Here is a 20,764-nt window from a genome sequence, read left to right as displayed (position 1 = left end):
GGCTGCTCTGTGCAAAACCACTACACAGAGTTTTTTAAAAAAAACCCACCCCCCCCTCCCAAAAAAAACTTTACAATCACTTTAATATTGGCCAACTGTGGTTCTAGTTATTTTTGACTTACCGTAGTTACCCTCAAGAGCTGCGAATTAGGCGTTGATCCAGTGATCTTTATTGTGCTGCCCTACTTCTCCGCACAGCCATGCAAAAAGGAAAAAGTCTGGAATTTGCTGCACTCCTCAGTATCTTTTATTTTAGCATCATAACAGTATCACAGGCATGACCGTAACATTAGATGATAACGCGTTTCACACTTTAAAAAAAAAACAGAGCTTACTCAAACTTTATAAAGGTTTGAGTAAGTGCATTTTTTTTTTTTTTTTTTTTTAGCACGAAATGCGTTGTAATCTAATGTTCCTGTGATACTGTTATGATGCTAAAATAAATATACCAAGGAGTGCAGCATATTACAGATTTTTTTGGTTTTTGTTTGGCTTTCCCAGATTTGTGAACAAGGGCTGGGGCACGCATGCGCAGTAAATACTGGGAACTTTTGAAGGAAAAGGCTGTGCATCTGTGTACACAGCCGTTCATCAGTAAAGATCGCTAAAAAGGCTGTGCACTGAAAAGATCACTGCGAGCAACACTCGGAGGGGTGAGGACAACTAAATTAAAAAGAAAAGAAACCCCAAGCTACAGTTCTACTTTTAAAGCTTTTTTCCTTTTTATATTTACACTTCCTGTCCCAGGGTGACAACACTCGCTGTACTGTATCTAGGGTGTAGTCGCCCTAGGCTGCCCATCTGATTTGGAATCCAGAACTCTTCCCCCCTTCCCCTTCTCCTCATCTCTATTACATTGGGATGAACATTGCTTGCAAGAGAACTGGGAAGGCAGATTACATTATTTTAGATTTCAGTGCAGTGCAGGACATTATAAAGACACTGGATTTCTGGAAAGTTCAACAGATATTTTGTTATATTTTTCAGAAAATATACCTAGCTTAACGAGTAACTCCACTTTTGTTTAAAAAAAAAAAAAAAAAAAAAATCACCTCTGGGTGATCTATATTCATTGCAGGGATTTTAACAAACTTTGTTGCAGCTTTCTACGTTTTATTATTCTGAAGAAATAGCGACTTGTTTTCTGTGTCTATGTGAAGGGTGGTGAATCTGCATGGAAATTATTTTAAAATTATCAATCAGTTGCTGCATCTGCAGGGCTCTGAGGGAAGTTGCAGAGTCTGCATCCCTTTAGACATGATTTCCCTTTGGGTGAATCTCACCAAAAATGATATTTTTATTGCAGTGGATGGGCAAAATTTGATTTGTAGCTTAGTGCAGACATCTGGTAAAATCAGCGAGCCAATCGCACAAGCAGGAAATTACATTTCTAGGGGGTATTCCATACACCATCTGTGTACAGAACTCCTCCAGGTAGCCATATTGCATTGTATTTTACAGATAATTAGAGCTTCAGATTGAAAAGGAAAGGTAATTTTTAAAAAGATTCAATTACAATATGGCTTGTGTTTTTGTGTTTTGTGTGTATGTGTATATATGTATGTGTGTGTGTGTGTATATAATATATGTGTGTGTATGCATGTATGTATATATAATATTACAGTGCCTTGCGAAAGTATTCGGCACCTTGAACTTTGCGACCTTTTGCCACAATTTTAGGCTTCAAACATAAAGATATAAAACTGTAATTTTTTGTGAAGAATCAACAAGTGGGACACAATCATGAAATGGAACGAAATTTATTGGATATTTCAAACTTTGTTAACAAATAAAAAACTGAAAAATTGGGCGTGCAAAATTATTCAGCCCCTTTACTTTCAGTGCAGCAAACTCTCTCCAGAAGTTCAGTGAGGATCTCTGAATGATCCAATGTTGACCTAAATGACTAATGATGATAAATAGAATCCACCTGTGTGTAATCAAGTCTCTGTATAAATGCACCTGCACTGTGATAGTCTCAGAGGTCCGTTTTAAAGCGCAGAGAGCATCATGAAGAACAAGGAACACACCAGGCAGGTCCGAGATACTGTTGTGGAGAAGTTTTTAAAGCCGGATTTGGATACAAAAAGATTTCCCAAGCTTTAAACATCCCAAGGAGCACTGTGCAAGCGATAATATTGAAATGGAAGGAGTATCAGACCACTGCAAACCTACGAAGACCTGGCCGTCCCTCTAAACTTTCAGCTCATACAAGGAGAAGACTGATCAGAGATGCAGCCAAGAGTTCCATGATCACTCTGGATGAACTGCAGAGATCAGCAGCTGAGGTGGGAGACTCTGTCCATAGGACAACAATCAGTCGTATACTGCACAAATCTGGCCTTTATGGAAGAGTGGCAAGAAGAAAGCCATTTCTTAAAGATATCCATAAAAAGTGTCATTTAAAGTTTGCCACAAGCCACCTGGGAGACACACCAAACATGTGGAAGAAGGTGCTCTGGTCAGATGAAACCAAAATCAAACATTTTGGCAACAATGCAAAATGTTATGTTTGGTGTAAAAGCAACACAGCTCATCACCCTGAACACACCATCCCCACTGTCAAACATGGTGGTGGCAGCATCATGGTTTGGGCCTGCTTTTCTTCAGCAGGGACAGGGAAGATGGTTAAAATTGATGGGAAGATGGATGGAGCCAAATACAGGACCATTCTGGAAGAAAACCTGATGGAGTCTGCAAAAGACCTGAGACTGGGACGGAGATTTGTCTTCCAAGACAATGATCCAAAACATAAAGCAAAATCTACAATGGAATGGTTCACAAATAAACATATCCAGGTGTTAGAATGGCCAAGTCAAAGTCCAGACCTGAATCCAATTGAGAATCTGTGGAAAGAACTGAAATCTGCTGTTCACAAACGCTCTCCATCCAACCTCACTGAGCTCGAGCTGTTTTGCAAGGAGGAATGGGCAAAAATTTCAGTCTCTCGATGTGCAAAACTGATAGAGACATACCCCAAGCGACTTACAGCTGTAATCGCAGCAAAAGGTGGCGCTACAAAGTATTAACTTAAGGGGGCTGAATAATTTTGCACGTCCAATTTTTCAGTTTTTTATTTGTTAAAAAAGTTTGAAATATCCAATAAATTTCGCTCCACTTCATGATTGTGTCCCACTTGTTGTTTCTTCACAAAAAATGACAGTTTTATATCTTTATGTTTGAAGCCTGAAAAGTTCAAGCGGGGCGAATACTTTTGCAAAGCACTGTGTGTGTGTGTGTGTGTGTGTGTGTGTGTGTGTGTGTATATATATATATATATATATATATATATATATATATATATATATATATATATATATATATATACACTGTATGGTCTATCTCTCTCTCCTTTTTTTTTTTTTTCCCATGAAAGTGGAGTTACCCAAGAAAATGAATGCAGCCACCAAATCTAAGGCCTCATGCACACTGGACGTTTTAAAAACGGCAGTAGCTTTGTAGTGAGTCTTTCGGCGTTTTTGCATTGGCCGTTTTTAGCTAAAAATCACCTCTCTGCTATTTTAGTAACTCCCACTTTCCCACAATGCAATGCTTGCCAGAATTGCATCGCATGGGTCTTATATGGCTCAAATCGCATCGCACAAATATCACATGTGATGTGCACAGGAATGCGGTGCGTTTTTGGTGCAAATCACATGCAGGCTATGTTCCATGAATGACACCTCGAAACAGAGCCCAGGCTTAAAAAATGCAATGGAATCAAACATCCAAAAAACACTGCATTTTTTGACTATTTTTTGTCGCTTGTCAACGTTTATTGACGGAGTGTTTTTACAGCCACTAAAAACCCACTAGTTTTCGTTTTTTTTTTTTTTTTTACAGCCAAAAAAACGCCCCTGCCAAAAACTGCTGATAACAGCCTGTGTGTGCATGGACACATAGGATAACATGCTGGGGAGTTTACTGGCTGCAGAAAAAAACATCTGACTCCAAAAACGGTAGCTGTAAAAACATCCCGTGTGCATGAGGCCCAAGGCTTGGTAAGCTGCAATTAATATAATCATAATAATAATATAGCTGCAGCTTTGTTTCGGGGGTTTAGAAATGCTTTAATACCAAAAACCTCCACCACCGAGCCCTACTATGAATATTTATTAGTTTAAAAACACATCAAATGAAATAATCGCTGATAAGTTCCCTTGTGCATTCTGAAATATCCTTTTTATTTTAATCATTAATATATATTTTTTTAAAATTCATCTTTACTGTCAGTTGATGTTAATTTATATTTCAGAATCACTAAGCACTCTTATCAGTGATTACTCAATTTGATGTGTTCTTAAACGAATGAATATTCATAGCTGAGCTCTGTGGTGGTGATTTTTTATTTATTTTTTTTATCTCCTGCGATTGGCCCGATCTGTTAAAAGGGTCAGGCTTTGGCTTTGCAAAGAAAGTAAGTACTAAGGTTAATTGTAGAGGAATAAATCAATAATTCAACTCCTTTACAAAACCCGGGGTCAGTCCCACCTTGGATATGCAGTTCAGTTTTTGTCACCCGTCCTCAGGAAAGATGTTGTTAAATTAGAAAGAGTTCAGCGAAGGGCAACAAAATGAATAAGCGGGATCAATGACATAAATTACAGTGTTCACTCTGGAGCAAGCAATACATAATTGTGAACAGGCAGGCTCTTTATTGCAAAAGAGACATACAATGTTTCCTTTGTAATAAGGATACCTCCCTGTTCACAACCCTCTGAAAAATGTACACAGAGCTGCGCATGCACATTTCTGTGTACAATTCCAGCACTGTGCCAGTGTGCCAAGATTAATGACTTCAGTGCATGTGGGGGGAGTGACATCTTCCCAAACCAGTTGAAGACCAGCGCCCAGAAGGAGGCAGTGAGAAGAGGGGTTCACAACCCTCTGCAGAATGTACACAGCTGCGCATGCACATTTCTGTGTACAATTCCAGCACTGTGCCAGTGTGCCAATATTAATGACTTCCGTGCATGTGGGGGGAGTGACATCTTCCCAATCCAGTTGAAGACCAGCAGTGAGAAGAAGGCAGTGAGAAGATGCAGGCCCTCACAGGCATCAGAATATTGGGGCATAGGTGAGTCTTGCCTTTACAGTGGATAAAAAAGTCTACACACCCCTGTCAAAATGTCAGGTTTCATGGGCTGACAGTACTGTCTGAAAAACAGTTGGAGTTCCAACCGAGCTAGTTGATGGGCATTGAAAATGAGACTTGTCTAACTACTATGTTTGTGATCTTCATGTCTAATGCACTCTGTATTTAACTTCCATGATTCATGGATGCTGTTGTACTGTACTGCTTGTGATCCCCGTTAAATTGTCTCTTTTTGCATACCTCTAAATAAAAGAATAAAAAAAAAAAAAGTCAGGTTTCTGGGATGTAAAAAATGAGACAAAGATAAATCATTTCAGAACTTTTTCCACCTTTAAATGTGACCTATAATCTGTACAAATCAGTTGAACAACAAACTGAAATATTTTAGGTGGAGGGAAGTAAAAAAAAAAGGGGGGGGGGGACGTTTACTCTCCATACCAGGAACACAGGCTGGCGCCATCTCATGACGGGACCCCATGCCACCGGAGTAGGGGGGCTGTCGGCCAGATAGGATAGCTGCGACATCAGCCTAGACCCTGTCGTGTGCGATGTTTAACTCGCGGGGCCAGTCCCCATTCAGTGGGACTTTGTCGCGGCCGGCCCAGCGCAGAGATAAGGCCTGCACGCACTCGATAGCCAGCCTGGGGTGACCACTGGATATGAGGGTCCAGTCTGTCGCCCAGCCCGGCATAATTGCTAGAAGATCTCACAAGTAAAACGATTCAGAGAAAAAATGATTAGTTAAAAAAAAAATCTACAAAAAAAAAATACTTCTATGCCAGGACCAAAGATCCCAGCAAGGCACTAGGTCCTTACTCCTGACTAGGCAGATTAAAACTGGCTCCCTATGCAGGAAGAGGAGTGTACCCTCCGGGACTGCCCATAGGCGTAGCCAGAACTTTTTTCTGCCTAGTGTCCTACACCTGTAGGGGGCAGTATTACCCTACTGATATGCATTCGAGGACTGCGTCCGTCAATGAACTTAAGAGAAGAAAAGGATTTTTCGGTATCCCGGGTAACTATAGGCCGGTCAGCCTAACATCTGTAGTCTGCAAAATTTTGGAGGGGATGTTAAGGGACCACATACAAGACTTTAGTAATGAAAACGGTATTATAAGTAGTAATCAGCATGGATTCATGAAAAATCGTTCGTGCCAAACCAATCTATTAACCTTCTACGATGAAGTGAGCAGCCACCTAGATAAAGGTAAGCCTGTGGATGTGGTGTATCTGGACTTTGCAAAGGCCTTTGACACCGTTCCCCACAAACGATTACTGTACAAACTAAGGAAGGTAGGTATGGATCAGAAGGTGAGTAACTGGATAGAGAACTGGCTCCAGGGGAGAGTACAGAGGGTGGTGATTAATGGGGAGTACTCGGATTGGGCGGGTGTGGAAAGTGGGGTCCCCCAGGGTTCTGTCCTGGGACCAATCCTGTTTAATTTGTTCATAAATGATCTAGAGGAGGGGATATCTAGCACAATCTCAGTATTTGCAGATGATACTAAACTAGGCATGCCAATATCTTCTATGCAGGATGTGGAAACCTTGCAAGCAGACCTGAACAAAATAACGGGGTGGGCAACTACATGGCAGATGAGGTTTAATGTTGATAAATGTAAAGTAATGCACTTGGGGGCCAGAAACCAGAAAGCAAGCTACTCACTAGGGGGGGAACCTCTGGGTGAGTCTAGGATGGAAAAGGACTTGGGGGTACTGGTAGACAACAAGCTTGGCAGTGGCATGCAATGCCAAGCCGCCGCAAGCAAAGCCAACAGAATACTGGGATGTATAAAAAAGGGGATTCACTCCAGAAATAAAGAGATTATTCTCCCACTCTACAAGACTCTGGTCCGGCCACATCTGGAGTATGCTGTCCAGTTCTGGGCACCGGTCCTCAGGAAGGATGTGCTGGAACTGGAGAAAGTCCAGAGAAGGGCAACAAAAATAATTAGGGGAATGGAGGACATCAGCTATGAGGAAAGACTACAAGCCCTGAACCTTTTCTCTCTGGAGAAAAGACGATTGAGGGGGGATATGATATCAATGTACAAATACTGTACTGGTGACCCGAGCATAAGGAACAAACTATTCAGAGAAAGGAGATACAATAAGACACGTGGCCACTCACTAAAACTAGAGGAAAGGCGGTTTAACCTTAAAGTGCGTAAGGGGTTCTTCACTGTAAGAACGGTAAGGATGTGGAATTCTCTTCCACAAGCAGTCATATCAGCAGGGAGCATTGATAGTTTCAAAAAACTATTAGATGGACACCTTAAAGACCACAACATACAGGGGTATACAATGTACGGTTAAAAGCAAACACACACACGCATCATAGGTTGAACTGGATGGACTGATGTCTTTTTTCAACCTCACTAACTATGTAACTATGTAACTATGTAATTATTTTAGGTGGAGGGAAGTAAAAATAAAAAAAGCCTAGAATAATATGGTTGCATAAGTGAGCACACCCTTAAACTAATACTTTGTTAAAACCCCTTTTTGATTTTATTGCAGCACTCAGTCTTTTTGGGTAGGAGTCTATCAGCATGGCACATCTTGACTTGGCAGTATTTGCCCACTCTTCTGTGCAAAAACACTACAAATCTGTCTGATTACGAGGACATCTCCTGTGCACAACCCTCCAATTTTCGATCGGATTCATGTTTAGGCTCTGGCTGGACCATTCCAAAATTTTAATCTTCTTCTGGTGAAGTCATTCCTTTGTTGATTTTTGATGTATGCTTTGGGCTGTTGTCATGCTGAAGGATGACATTTCTCTTCATGTTCAGCTTTCTAGCAGAAGCCTGAAGGTTTTGTGCCAATATTAATGTATAATAAAAACGTGTAGCGCTTACAATAATGTGTCAAAATGAAACTTAAATCAGTGAAACCATAATTCTAAATAAGTACCAAGTCTAAAAAAAAAACATTATTTTATTTTTATTTCCCTCCACCTAAAAGATTTCAGTTTGTTCAACTGAGTTGTACAGTTTATAGGTCACATTAAAGGTGAAAAAAGTTCTGAAATGATTTATGGGTCCTTTCACATGATGCGCCGTCTGGCACAGTCCATTCTCTGATCAGCGGGGGATCGATCCCCGCTGGGCAGGCAGATGACAGCTCCATCTCCACTCTGTGTGCGGAGATGGAGCTGTCAGATCCCCGCTGCTCTCTATGGGGAGATCAGATGAGAACGGACCGCCTGCCCGCTCTCATCTGATCCCATCCGATCCGCTGGACGAATGGAAAATAGGGTTTCGGATAGCAGCGGGTGTCAGCGGAGATGTCTCCACTGACATCCGCTGCCCCATAGGGATACATTGAGGATCTGATCAGGTCAGCTTGAAAAACTGACAGGCGGATCTGATCGAATCGTTCGTGTGAAAGGGGCCTATCTTTGTCTCATTTTTTTTACATCACCGAAACCTGACATTTTAACAGGTGTGTAGACTTTTTTGTTTTTATATACACTGTAGTTCTGCTTTAGGAGAGGATATGATTACAGCGTATCAAAATATCAAAGGTGACTGCAGTAACTGATAAACTGTTTATTCTAAGGTCCCCGAAGAGGACACTTGACCACAATTTGAGGCTAGAAGAAAGGAGAATTCATTTTACATTGCAGAAATAATTTTTTTTTTTTACTGTAAAACTGTAAGACTCCCTCCCCCAGGTGCTAGCTAAGAATGTCGACAACTTTAAAAACCCTTTTAGATGTCTTCCGCAAGAAGCAGAATATACAGGACTTTGTGACTTGTTTGACTAAAGATCTCACACATACATACATACATACATACATACATACATACATACATAGGCTGAACTGGATGAACATGTCTTTTTTTTTTCAACCTGATAAACTATGCAACTCTGTTTTATATTTTGCGATCTCCGCAGCTCTTTATTTTAAAGTGACCCTGCCTCTGATCTAAAATCTCAAATGAATCAGTTAACTGCAAATAAGAGATTGAATATGTAATACTCCTGCCTGAACCGGTGAACTCTGCTCCGATCAATAAAAATGGTCTTCAGAAGTCCACCAAGAAACCAAGACTTCCATAAGTGATGATCTCCTGGGGCCAGCACAGCGCATACTGGTTCCTCCTGCTGATCTCTGCCTCTTGCTGTGGTATGGAGGAACTTGTGAGTGCTGTGGGGACCCAGGAGATCGACACTCAAGGAAGTGGGGGGTTCCCATTGGATTTCAGGGGACCATTTCTACTGATCAAAGTGCAGTTCAGGTAACAGGAGAGGTAAGTTTTCAATCCCTTCTTTACAAGTAACTGCATATTAAAAAAAAAAAAAAAAAAAAAAAAAAAAAATTGTGAGCAAGTGTGTTTTTTTTTTTTTTTTTTTTTTTTTTTAACACAGAAGAGATATACTATGGGGTTGGTTTACTAAAACTGGAGAGTGCAAAATCTAATACAGCTTTGTATTGAAACCAATCCGCTTCCAGGTTTTCTTTTTTTGTTAAAGTTTTTTTTGCATTCAAATTTCTGTCCACACTGTAAACTGGGCATTGCATGTGCAGCTCAGTGTACAATTTTGACTAATTGGAATGACCAAAGATTGGATCCCTAACTGGGTTACCTCCGAAGACGAGGAGAAAAAAAGGGAAAAAAAGAGACAGAGGCCGCAGGAGAGTTCCTTATGGTGTATGAGTTTGACAGATAATTGGATAAAATATATGATGAGAAGGTAAATTGCAAAGATGTACTCACATCTGTGAGATTGCTGAGCTCCTTAAAGGGCGACCAGACAACCTATAGTAAAAGCTTGCAGGGAAAATGACTATCCCAGTGCAGAATAAGGTCACTCAATACTCTGTGGACTGGTTCTATGTTCTGTGGTCTCAGAATTCTGTTGTATTCACAGTAAGCGGTCAATGAGCCCCAAAGGATGGGAAAGTGGTGTCAGCAGAGGTGACCTGTGAAAGAGAAGCTGAGAAATGAATTCTTCATCGATTTGATATTTATTGCTCACAGAATAGTATAAAACACCACCAACTTGTTTGTGGCACCACACTGGCCACTTCCTCATGGTGATTAAAAAACACTTTAAATAGCTGTGATCTGTCACTCATGTGGTTTGTGAGTGTGCTGGAAGGCCTTTCCAGCACCTCTGCTGACACCACTTTCCCATCTTTTGGGGTTCATAGACCTCTTACAAAGATTGGAACCCATTACAATACTGGGTCGGTGAGGGAGTTCCAGAACACTACAGTGCTGGAGTACAGATGAGTATAGTTTTTGCTCTGATTTGAGATTTTAGGGCAGAGGCTGCGTCACTTTAAAACAGTCTTATGTTTAATGGAGTGGAGTTCTTCCACCGGAAAGCATCCCATCGGAGTGCTTCAAGAACATACTAAACAAAAGGGATTGGCCAGTGCATTCCCAAGGGAAATAAATTTAAAAGAGCAAAACTAAACCCTGGGTGGCTAAACTCAAACATAAAAATGCATATTAATACTAAAGAAAAGGCCTTCAAAAAATATAAGACTGAGGGGTCATTGGAAGCATTCAAGCATTACAAAGAGTGTAATAAGAAATGTAAAGACGAAATCAAGGTGGCTAAAATAGAACACGAGAGACGTATAGCGGAAGAGTGTAAAAAGAACCCCAGGAAATTCTTTAAGTATATAAATAGTAAGAAAGCGAGGCCAGAACACATTGGCCCCATAAAAGATGACAAGGGAAATATGGCCACAGAGGACAGAGAAAAGGCGGAAGTGTTAAATAATTTCTTCTCTTCAGTCTTCACAAAAGAATCGGGGGGGGGGGGGGGGGCTACACTAACCCAGCTTGTAAGGCTAAACTAAATAATACACCTCAGGAAGTGCCGCCATGGCTAACAGAAGATAGACTTGGAACTAAACTAGAGAAACTTACCAGGAACCGGAACCGGATGGCTTGCACCCGAGGGTTCTTAAAGAGCTCAGCCAGGTGATTGTCAGACCCTTATTCCTGATCTTTAAGGATAGTCTACAGACGGGTATGATGCCAGCTGATTGGAAAAAAGCCAACGTGGTACCAATATTTAAAAAAGGGCTGAGATATATCCCGGGTAACTATAGGCCGGTCAGCCTAACATCAGTAGTCTGTAAGATTTTGGAGGGGATGTTAAGGGACCATATACAAGACTTTAGTAATGAAAACTGTATTATTAGTAGTAATCGGCATGGATTCATGAAAAATCGTTCTTGCCAAACCAATCTATTAACCTTCTACGATGAAGTGAGCTGCCACCTAGATAAAGGTAAGCCTGTGGATGCGGTGTATCTGGACTTTGCAAAGGCCTTTGACACTGTTCCCCACAAACGCTTACTGTACAAACTAAGGAAGGTAGGTATGGACCATAGGGTGAGTACCTGGATAGAGAACTGGCTCCAGGGGAGAGTCCAGAGGGTGATGATTAATGGGGAGTACTCGGATTGGGCGGGTGTGGAAAGTGGGGTCCTCCAAGGTTCTGTCCTGGGACCAATCCTGTTTAATTTATTCATAAATGATCTAGAGGAGGGGATATCTAGTACAATCTCAGTATTTGCGGATGATACTTAACTAAGCATGCCAATATCTTCGATGCAGGATGTGGAAATCTTACAAGCGGACCTGAACAAAATAACGGGGTGGGCAACTACATGGCAGATGAGGTTTAATGTTGAAAAATGTAAAGTAATGCACTTGGGCGTCAGAAACACGAAAGCAAGCTACTCACTAGGGGGGAAACCTCTGGGTGAATCTAAGATAGAAAAGGACCTCGGGGTCCTAGTGGACAACAGGCTTGGCAGTGGCATGCAATGCCAAGCCGCTGCAAGCAAAGCCAACAGACTACTGGCATGTATAAAAAAGGGGATTCACTCCAGAAATAAAGAGATTATTCTCCCACTCTACAAGACTCTGGTCCGGCCACATCTGGAGTATGCTGTCCAGTTCTGGGCACCGGTCCTCAGGAAGGATGTGCTGGAACTGGAGAGAGTCCAGAGAAGGGCAACAAAAATAATTAGGGGAATGGAGGACATCAGCTATGAGGAAAGACTACAAGCATTAAACTTATTCTCTCTGGAGAAGAGACGATTGAGGGGGGGATATGATATCAATGTACAAATACTGTACTGGTGAGGACCCTAGCATAAGGAACAAACTTTTTAGAGAAAGGGAATACCATAAGACACGTGGCCACTCACTAAAACTAGAGGAAAAACGGTTTAACCTTAAAATACGTAAGGGGTTCTTCACTGTAAGAGCAGTAAGGATGTGGAATTCTCTTCCACAAGCAGTCGTATCAGCAGGGAGCATCGATAGTTTCAAAAAACTATTAGATGGGCACCTTAAAGACCACAACATACAGGGGTATACAATGTACTAACACACACACACACACATCATAGGTTGAACTGGATGGACTGATGTCTTTTTTCAACCTCACAAACTATGTAACAAACTATGCATCTAGAACTGTATGAATCCAAGAATGTTATTCGTCTAGTTCAGTAGTTAGGAATGCTTTCAGGCCCAAAGAAATTCTATAAATGTATTTAATTATTTTATTCTTCTTTGTTCTTGTTGTCTAGGTATACCCGTGCCTACATCCACGCTTTGTTTAAAAGTGACACGGCAGGCATGCATCACATTACAATCCATAACATTGCTTACCAGGTGAGTGGGCCGCCATGCCCCGAGGAGACAATAAAAGTCTGTATAAAGGAGGCACAGCACTAAAGACAATAATGACGCTCAGATGGAAATCAGGATCAAATTTTAGCTGCTATGTAGCAAGGATAGATTACAGATGACACATAACAACCCAGATATTTATTTTATAAGAAGCCCACAGTGAGAGAAATATGGAGGTTTCTATTGCTAAAAATCTAGACTTGCCAGGTTTTTACTGCCATCTGGCTCTGTGTTAGAGATCTCCCCTCACTTCCTATCACAATGACCATGGTTTCCCTAGAATAGCAACAAAAACAGAAATAAAATACTTTCTTCAGTGGAGTAGGGGAAGACCAGAACCCCTGTCAGGTTTTTATTTCTGTCTGTGTCCCTGTTGCAGATTTTATCTCATTCCTTATCTGGAGAATTAAAATATCTTTAAAAGGGCTGTGGATAGCAGACTGAAGGAGTCTGTTCTTTTCCACCACAGGGTGGCACAGATGGGAGGAGCTATGTGACATGGAGTCTGTCCCTCCTACTACAGGGTGACACAGGAGGAGCTATGTGACAGTCTGTCCCTCCTAATACAGGGTGACACAGACAGGGGGAGCTATGTGACATGGAGGCTACCCCTCCTACTACAGGGTGACACAGACAGGGGGAGCTATGTGACTTTGAGCCTGCCCCTCCTACTACAGGGTAACCCAGACAGTAGGAGCTATGTGACATGGAGTCCATCCTTCCTACTACAGGATGACACAAGAGGAAATATGTGACCAAGTCCATCCCTCCAACCACCGGGTGACACAGACAGGAGGAGCTATGTGACATGGAGTCCGTCCTTCCTACTACAGGGTGACACAGAAGGAGGAGCTATGTGATATAGTCTGTCCCTCCTACTACTGGGTGAAACAAGACAGGAGGAGCTATGTGACACAGAGCTTGTCTCCTACTACAGGGTGACACAGACAGGAGGAGCTATGTGACTTTGAGCCTGCCCCTCCTACTACAGGGTAACCCAGACAGTAGGAGCTATGTGACATGGAGTCCATCCTTCCTACTACAGGATGACACAAGAGGAAATATGTGACCAAGTCCATCCCTCCAACCACCGGGTGACACAGACAGGAGGAGCTATGTGACATGGAGCCTGTCCCTCCTACTACAGGGTGACACAGACTGAAGGAGCTATGTGACATGGAGCCTGTCCCTCCTACTACAGGGTGACACAGACAGGAGTAGCTATGTGACATGGAGTCCGTCCTTCCTACTACAGGGTGACACAGGAGGAGGAGCTATGTGATAGTCTGTCCCGCCTACTACAGGGTGACACAGACAGAAGGAGCTATGTGACATGGAGCCTTTCCCTCCTACTACAGGGTGACACAGACAGGAGGAGCTATGTGACATGGAGGCCACCCCTCCTACTACAGGGTGACACAGACAGGGGGAGCTATGTGACATGGAGTCTGTCCTTCCTACTACAAGATGACACAAGAGGAGCTATGTGATCTAGTCTGTCCCTCCTACTACAGGGTGAAACAGACAGGAGGAGCTATGTGACATGGAGGCCACCCCTCCTACTACAGGGTGACACAGACAGGGGGAGCTATGTGACATGGAGTCTGTCCCTCCTACTACAGGGTGACACAGACAGGAGGAGCTATGTGACATGGAGTCTACCCCTCCTACAACAGGGTGACACAGACAGTAGGAGCTATGTGACACGGAGCCTGTCCCTCCTACTATAGGGTGACACAGACAGGAGGAGCTATGTGACACAGAGCTTGTCTCCTACTACAGGGTGACACAGACAGGAGGAGCTATGTGACTTTGAGCCTGTCCCTCCTACTACAGGGTGACACAAGACAGGAGGAGCTATGTGACACAGAGCTTGTCTCCTACTACAGGGTGACACAGACAGGAGGAGCTATGTGACTTTGAGCCTGCCCCTCCTACTACAGGGTAACCCAGACAGTAGGAGCTATGTGACATGGAGTCCATCCTTCCTACTACAGGATGACACAAGAGGAAATATGTGACCAAGTCCATCCCTCCAACCACCGGGTGACACAGACAGGAGGAGCTATGTGACATGGAGCCTGTCCCTCCTACTACAGGGTGACACAGACTGAAGGAGCTATGTGACATGGAGCCTGTCCCTCCTACTACAGGGTGACACAGACAGGAGGAGCTATGTGACATGGAGTCCGTCCTTCCTACTACAGGGTGACACAGGAGGAGGAGCTATGTGATATAGTCTGTCCCGCCTACTACAGGGTGACACAGACAGAAGGAGCTATGGTATGGGACATGGAGCCTTTCCCTCCTACTACAGGGTGACACAGACAGGAGGTGCTATGGGACATGGAGCCTGTCCCTCCTACTACAGGGTGACACAGACAGGAGGAGCTATGTGACATGGAGTCCATCCTTCCTACTACAGGGTGACTCAGGAGGAGGAGCTATGTGATCTAGTCTGTCCCTCCTACTACAGGGTGACACAGGCAGGAGGAGCTATGTGATATAGTCTGTCCCTCCTACTACAGTGTGACACAGACAGAAGGAGCTATGTGACATGGCGCCTGTCCCTCCTACTACAGGGTGACACAGACTGAAGGAGCTATGTGACATGGAGCCTGTCCCTCCTGCTACAGGGTGACACAGACAGCAGGAGCTATGTGATATGGAGCTTGTCCCTCCTACTACAGGGTGACACAGGCAGGAGGAGCTATGTGACATGGCGCCTGTCCCTCTTACTACAGGGTGACACAGACTGAAGGAGCTATGTGATATGGAGCCTGTCCCTCCTACTACAGGGTGACACAGACAGGAGGAGCTATGTGACATGGAGTCTGTCCCTCCTACTACAGGGTGACACAGACAGGAGGAGCTATGTGACATGGAGTCCGTCCTTCCTACTACAGGGTGACACAGGAGGAGGAGCTATGTGATATAGTCTGTCCCTCCTGCTACAGGGTGACACAGGCAGGAGGAGCTATGTGATATAGTCTGTCCCTCCTACTACAGGGTGACACAGACTGAAGGAGCTATGTGACATGAAGCCTGTCCCTCCTACTACAGGGTGACAAACAGGGGGAGTTATGTGACATGGAGTCTGTCCCTCCTACTACAGGGTGACACAGACAGAAGGAGCTATGTGACATGGAGCCTGTCCCTCCTACTACAGGGTGACACAGACTGAAGGAGCTATGTGACATGGAGCCTGTCCCTCCTACTACAGGGTGACACAGACAGGAGGAGCTATGTGACATGGAGCCTGTCCCTCCTACTACAGGGTGACACAGACTGAAGGAGCTATGTGACATGGAGCCTGTCCCTCCTACTACAGGGTGACACAGACAGGAGGAGCTATGTGACATGGAGCCTGTCCCTCCTACTACAGGGTGACACACAGGAGGAGTTATGTGACATGGAGTCCGTCCTTCCTACTACAGGGTGACACAGACAGGAGGAGCTATGTGACATGGAGCCTGTCCCTCCTACTACAGGGTGACACACAGGAGGAGTTATGTGACATGGAGTCTGTCCCTCCCAGGGGATAACTCAGATGGGAGGGGGTAGGGGATGTTGATCTTGGTCCCTCTAATAACTGATTGCTTCCTTTTTCTTTTTTTCACCAGCTAAATCTGATGCTTTCGGTAAGGGAGAGCATTCTGCAGGGGCGTTTCCCTCAGTTTATACAAGATTTCATGAAGACCATGTATGGAACGAAGGACAAATACCCACAGTGGGCTGTTGATGCTTTAGAGACTGTCAATATCACTTTAAAGTAACTCCATCATTGATGACACTACGACATTCCCTCTACTTCTGGACTGACCATCTTCTTTGACACACAGGTTGCTGTATAGGATCCACCCCTGCGGTGCCATCATGATGGAATCCGTGCTTTAAATATGATTGCGTGAGCAACCAAATGCCAAACCGGTTTTAATTGTATATTTTGTACGCTTTATGATGTTTTAATATTTTTTCTCTCCAAGTATTTTGAATCTTTTTTTTTTTTTTTTAACAATAAAACTAATTTTATTTGGTGTTTCTTTGCAAAATGTTTCATATTTTAACTATTTTGGGGAGGGAATAATTTAGTATGTTAAGAAATTCAACAGCTGTATCTTTTACTGTAAAGATGTTTCTTCCTCTAACATTTTATTGGGGTTTTATTAAAGGAAAGGTTTAATGTGCTTTTTCGGATGGGCATATTTTGACTTTTATACTGTTCTTACCTTTTGTAATTTTTGATGACACATTTTTAAATCAAGTACATACAACACACTCCTGAGCGCATTGTTAGCTCAAATGAGGAGAGCATAAGCAGGAAAAGCTCTAGGAGAAGTGCCTGGGATTGAAGTGGTTAAAGGAAAGGTTTAGTGCAGGAATATGCGAACTGTGGCCCTCCAGATGTTGAAGAACTACAAGTCCCATGAGACACAGCAAGCCTCTTGAAAGCCACAAGCATGAGACCCAGAAGCAGAGGCATGATGGGACTTGTAGGTTTGCAACAGCTAGAGGGCCACAGTTTGCATATCCCTGGTTTAGTGTATTTTCATTAAGTACTCATTTTAAATTATTACACATTTTAACTATCCTGTGATTTTTTTTTTTTTTTGCATAAGTTGTTCCTCCATATTTTGTCATTGTGTTAAATCTAGATATTTAGATTGGCCACTAGGTGGAGCTCTGTATTTTACTCAGCTTTCCTGGTGAAAAAAAACATAGTGGTTTTCCAATGTGGGGCAAAGTAGCAGGTTGAGTCTGGGAGTCTCTTTATGCTAACTCCCCTCATTTACTTGAGGTGGCAAAGCAAAATACCCAGGTTATGGGGAATGTGTGACTTGCTCCCTTCCACCTCATGTGACAGCTTTGGTGCTTGGCAAATGTCCACAAGTGCCAGCGCTATCACATGGGTGTTGGCCTTATTTTGTGTAAACTCATACTAGGATTGACTAATCTAATACAGGGCTTCTTCTCGTATGTTATCCCTGATTTGTGGGCAGTAGCGCCACCAAAATCAAATTTGTTGCTTTACCCTGGATGTGCAAAGCACAACTGTATTTTAAGAACTCTTTAGATAAGATGTCAGCCACTCCCGGGATCAATTAGCAGATTTATAGACTAGCATTGTAAGAAAGGGCAGTAAAGCACAGCCAATGTGTAGCAGTGAATGCAGGAAGCCAAGTAAATATGGCTGCCACCATATCTACACTATATTATCAAAAGTATTGGGATGCCTGCCTTTACACACACATGAACTTTAATGGCATCCCAGACTTAGTCCGTAGGGCTCAATATTGAGTTGGCCCATCCTTTTCATCTATAACAGCTTAATTCTTCCAGAAGCGCATTTGTGAGGTCAGGTACTAATGTTGGATGAGAAGGCCTGGCCTGCAGTCTCCGCACTAATTCATCCCAAAGGTTTCTATCGGGTTGAGGTCAGGATTCTGTACAGGCCAGTCAAGTTCCTCCACCACAAACTCGCTCATCCATGTCTTTATGGACCTTGCTTTGTGCACTGGTGCACAGTCATGTTGGAACAGGAAGCGGCCGTCCCCAAACTGTTCCCACAAAGTTGGGAGCATGAAATTGTCCAAAATGTCTTGGTATGCTGATGCCTTAAGAGTCTTGGAACTAAGGGACTAAGCCCAACCCCACACCATAATCCCCCTTCCTCCAAATGATTTGGACCAGTACACAAAGCAAGGCCCATAAAGACATGGATGAGCGAGTTTGGGGTGGAGGAACTTGACTGGCCTATACAGAGTCCTGACCTCAACCCAATAAAACACCTTTGGGATGAATTAGAGCGGAGACTGCAAGCCAGGTCCTCTCTCCATCATTCGTGCCTGACCTTACAAATGCACTTCTGAAAGAATGGGCAAACATTCCCATAGACACACTCCTAAATGTCATGGACGGCCTTCCCAGAAGAGTTGAAGCGGTTCTAGTTGCAAAGGGTGGGCCAACTCAATTTTGAACCCTATGGACTAAGACTGGGATGCCATTAAAGTTCTTGTGCGTGTAAAGGCAGGTGTCCCAATACTTTTGACAATACAGTGTATAATTAAAATAGAATTGCAAGCTAGACTTTTTTTTTTAAAGCATTATCAAAAATAGACTAGATTTATAGGAAGCTGGTGTCTTTTATATAAAAACATTTAAGAACTTTAAAAAGATGTGAATTCAATTTTGTGGTGGAGGTTTTGATATAAAAAAAAAGTCTACCTGGAGTTCTCCTTTAACACTTTTTGGAACAAAACTGTTCTGCACATGCCTAGGCAAATAATAAAAAGGGCAATTTTTTTTGGCAGTTGTAATTGTTTGTTTGCTTCCTAATTTACCAATAAGCATGTGGTCACACCGGGTACGATTTAAAGTAGTGAGATTAAAGTCTGAATTCAGCACTACTGAGATTTCAGTGAGAGGGGCTGTTCATGTCACATTGAGGAACAGTGATGTTGTGAAGAAAAGTTTAACTAGCAATGGGTTAATATTTAGCTTCTTTCAGACTCAGGTAGTGCTGATACAGACACAGGTAGGATTTGCAACACAATTTACATTATAGCCTATGGCTGTGAAGTTGTGCTGAAGTACTGAAAAAATAATACATGAACTACTTCTCAAATTGAATCGAACTACTTGAAATCGTATCTATTAAGACCCTGCCATAGAAATACATTATATGCTACTTCAGGTACAATTTGTAAGTCACATGTTGTGCCTGAAGTCATACTGGTGTGACTGAGGGCTTAAAGAAGCAAAATAATCTAATGAAGAGAGGTGAGGCAGAGTGAGAGGTGACTGTGGACCAGGCATAGAGAAGGCAGAGTGAGAGGTGACTGTGGACCAGGGATAGAGAAGGCTGAGTGAGAGGTGACTGTGGACCAGGCATAGAGAAGGCAGAGTGAGAGGTGACTGTGGACCGGGTATAGAGAAGGCAGAGTGAGAGGGGACTTTGGACCAGGGATAGAGAAGGCAGAGTGAGAGGTGATTGTGGAGCAGGGATAGAGAAGGCAGAGTGAGAGGTGACTGTGGACCAGGGATAGAGAAGGCAGAGTGAGAGGTGACTGTGGACCAGGGATAGAGAAGGCAGAGTGAGAGGTGACTGTGGACCAGGCATAGAGAAGGCAGAGTGAGTGGTGACTGTGGACCAGGCATAGAGAAGGCAGAGTGAGTGGTGACTGTGGACCGGGTATAGAGAAGGCAGAGTGAGAGGGGACTTTGGACCAGGGATAGAGAAGGCAGAGTGAGAGGTGATTGTGGACCAGGGATAGAGAAGGCAGAGTAAGAGGTGACTGTGGAGCAGGGATAGAGAAGGCAGAGTGAGAGAGGACTGTGGACCGGGGATAGAGATGGAAGAGTGAGAGGTGACTGTGGACCAGGGATAGAGAAGGCAGAGTGAGAGGTGACTGTGGACCAGGGATAGAGAAGGCAGAGGGAGAGGTGACTGTGGACCAGGGATAGAGAAGGCAGAGTGAGAGGTGACTATGGACCAGGCATAGAGAAGGCAGAGTGAGTGGTGACTGTGGACCGGGTATAGAGAAGGCAGAGTGAGAGGGGACTTTGGACCAGGGATAGAGAAGGCAGAGTGAGAGGTGATTGTGGACCAGGGATAGAGAAGGCAGAGTAAGAGGTGACTGTGGAGCAGGGATAGAGAAGGCAGAGTGAGAGAGGACTGTGGACCGGGGATAGAGATGGAAGAGTGAGAGGTGACTGTGGACCAGGGATAGAGAAGGCAGAGTGAGAGGTGACTGTGGACCAGGGATAGAGAAGGCAGAGTGAGAGGTGACTGTGGACCAGGGATAGAGAAGGCAGAGTGAGAGGTGACTGTGGAGCAGGGATAGGGAAGGCAGAGTGAGAGGTGACTGTGGAGCAGGGATAGAGAAGGCAGAGTGAGAGGTGACTGTGGACCAGGGATAGAGAAGGCAGACTGAGAGGTGACTGTGGACCAGGGATAGAAGGCAGACTGAGAGGTGACTGTGGACCAGGG

At 43.6% G+C, this 20,764-nt stretch overlaps 1 protein-coding gene across 1 annotated transcript in view; it reads left to right on the top strand.

Moving 5' to 3' along the window:
* QTRT1 (queuine tRNA-ribosyltransferase catalytic subunit 1) overlaps positions 1-16,654 on the top strand; it is a 48,065-nt gene extending 31,411 nt beyond the window's left edge. Inside the window, exons 9-10 of the mRNA XM_082255485.1 lie at positions 12,672-12,756; positions 16,398-16,654. Of these exons, the coding sequence (XP_082111611.1) occupies positions 12,672-12,756; positions 16,398-16,550 (238 nt within the window). The 3' untranslated portion in view covers positions 16,551-16,654. The remainder of the gene's footprint in view (positions 1-12,671; positions 12,757-16,397) is intronic.
* Positions 16,655-20,764: the final 4,110 nt, after the last annotated feature.

This window comes from Pelophylax lessonae (assembly GCF_965119305.1).
Source record: "Pelophylax lessonae genome assembly, chromosome: 4".
In the NCBI taxonomy this organism is placed as follows: Eukaryota; Metazoa; Chordata; class Amphibia; order Anura; family Ranidae; genus Pelophylax; species Pelophylax lessonae.
The sequence above is the reverse complement of the archived record's forward strand: the minus strand, read 5'-3'. Positions and strand labels throughout refer to the sequence as shown.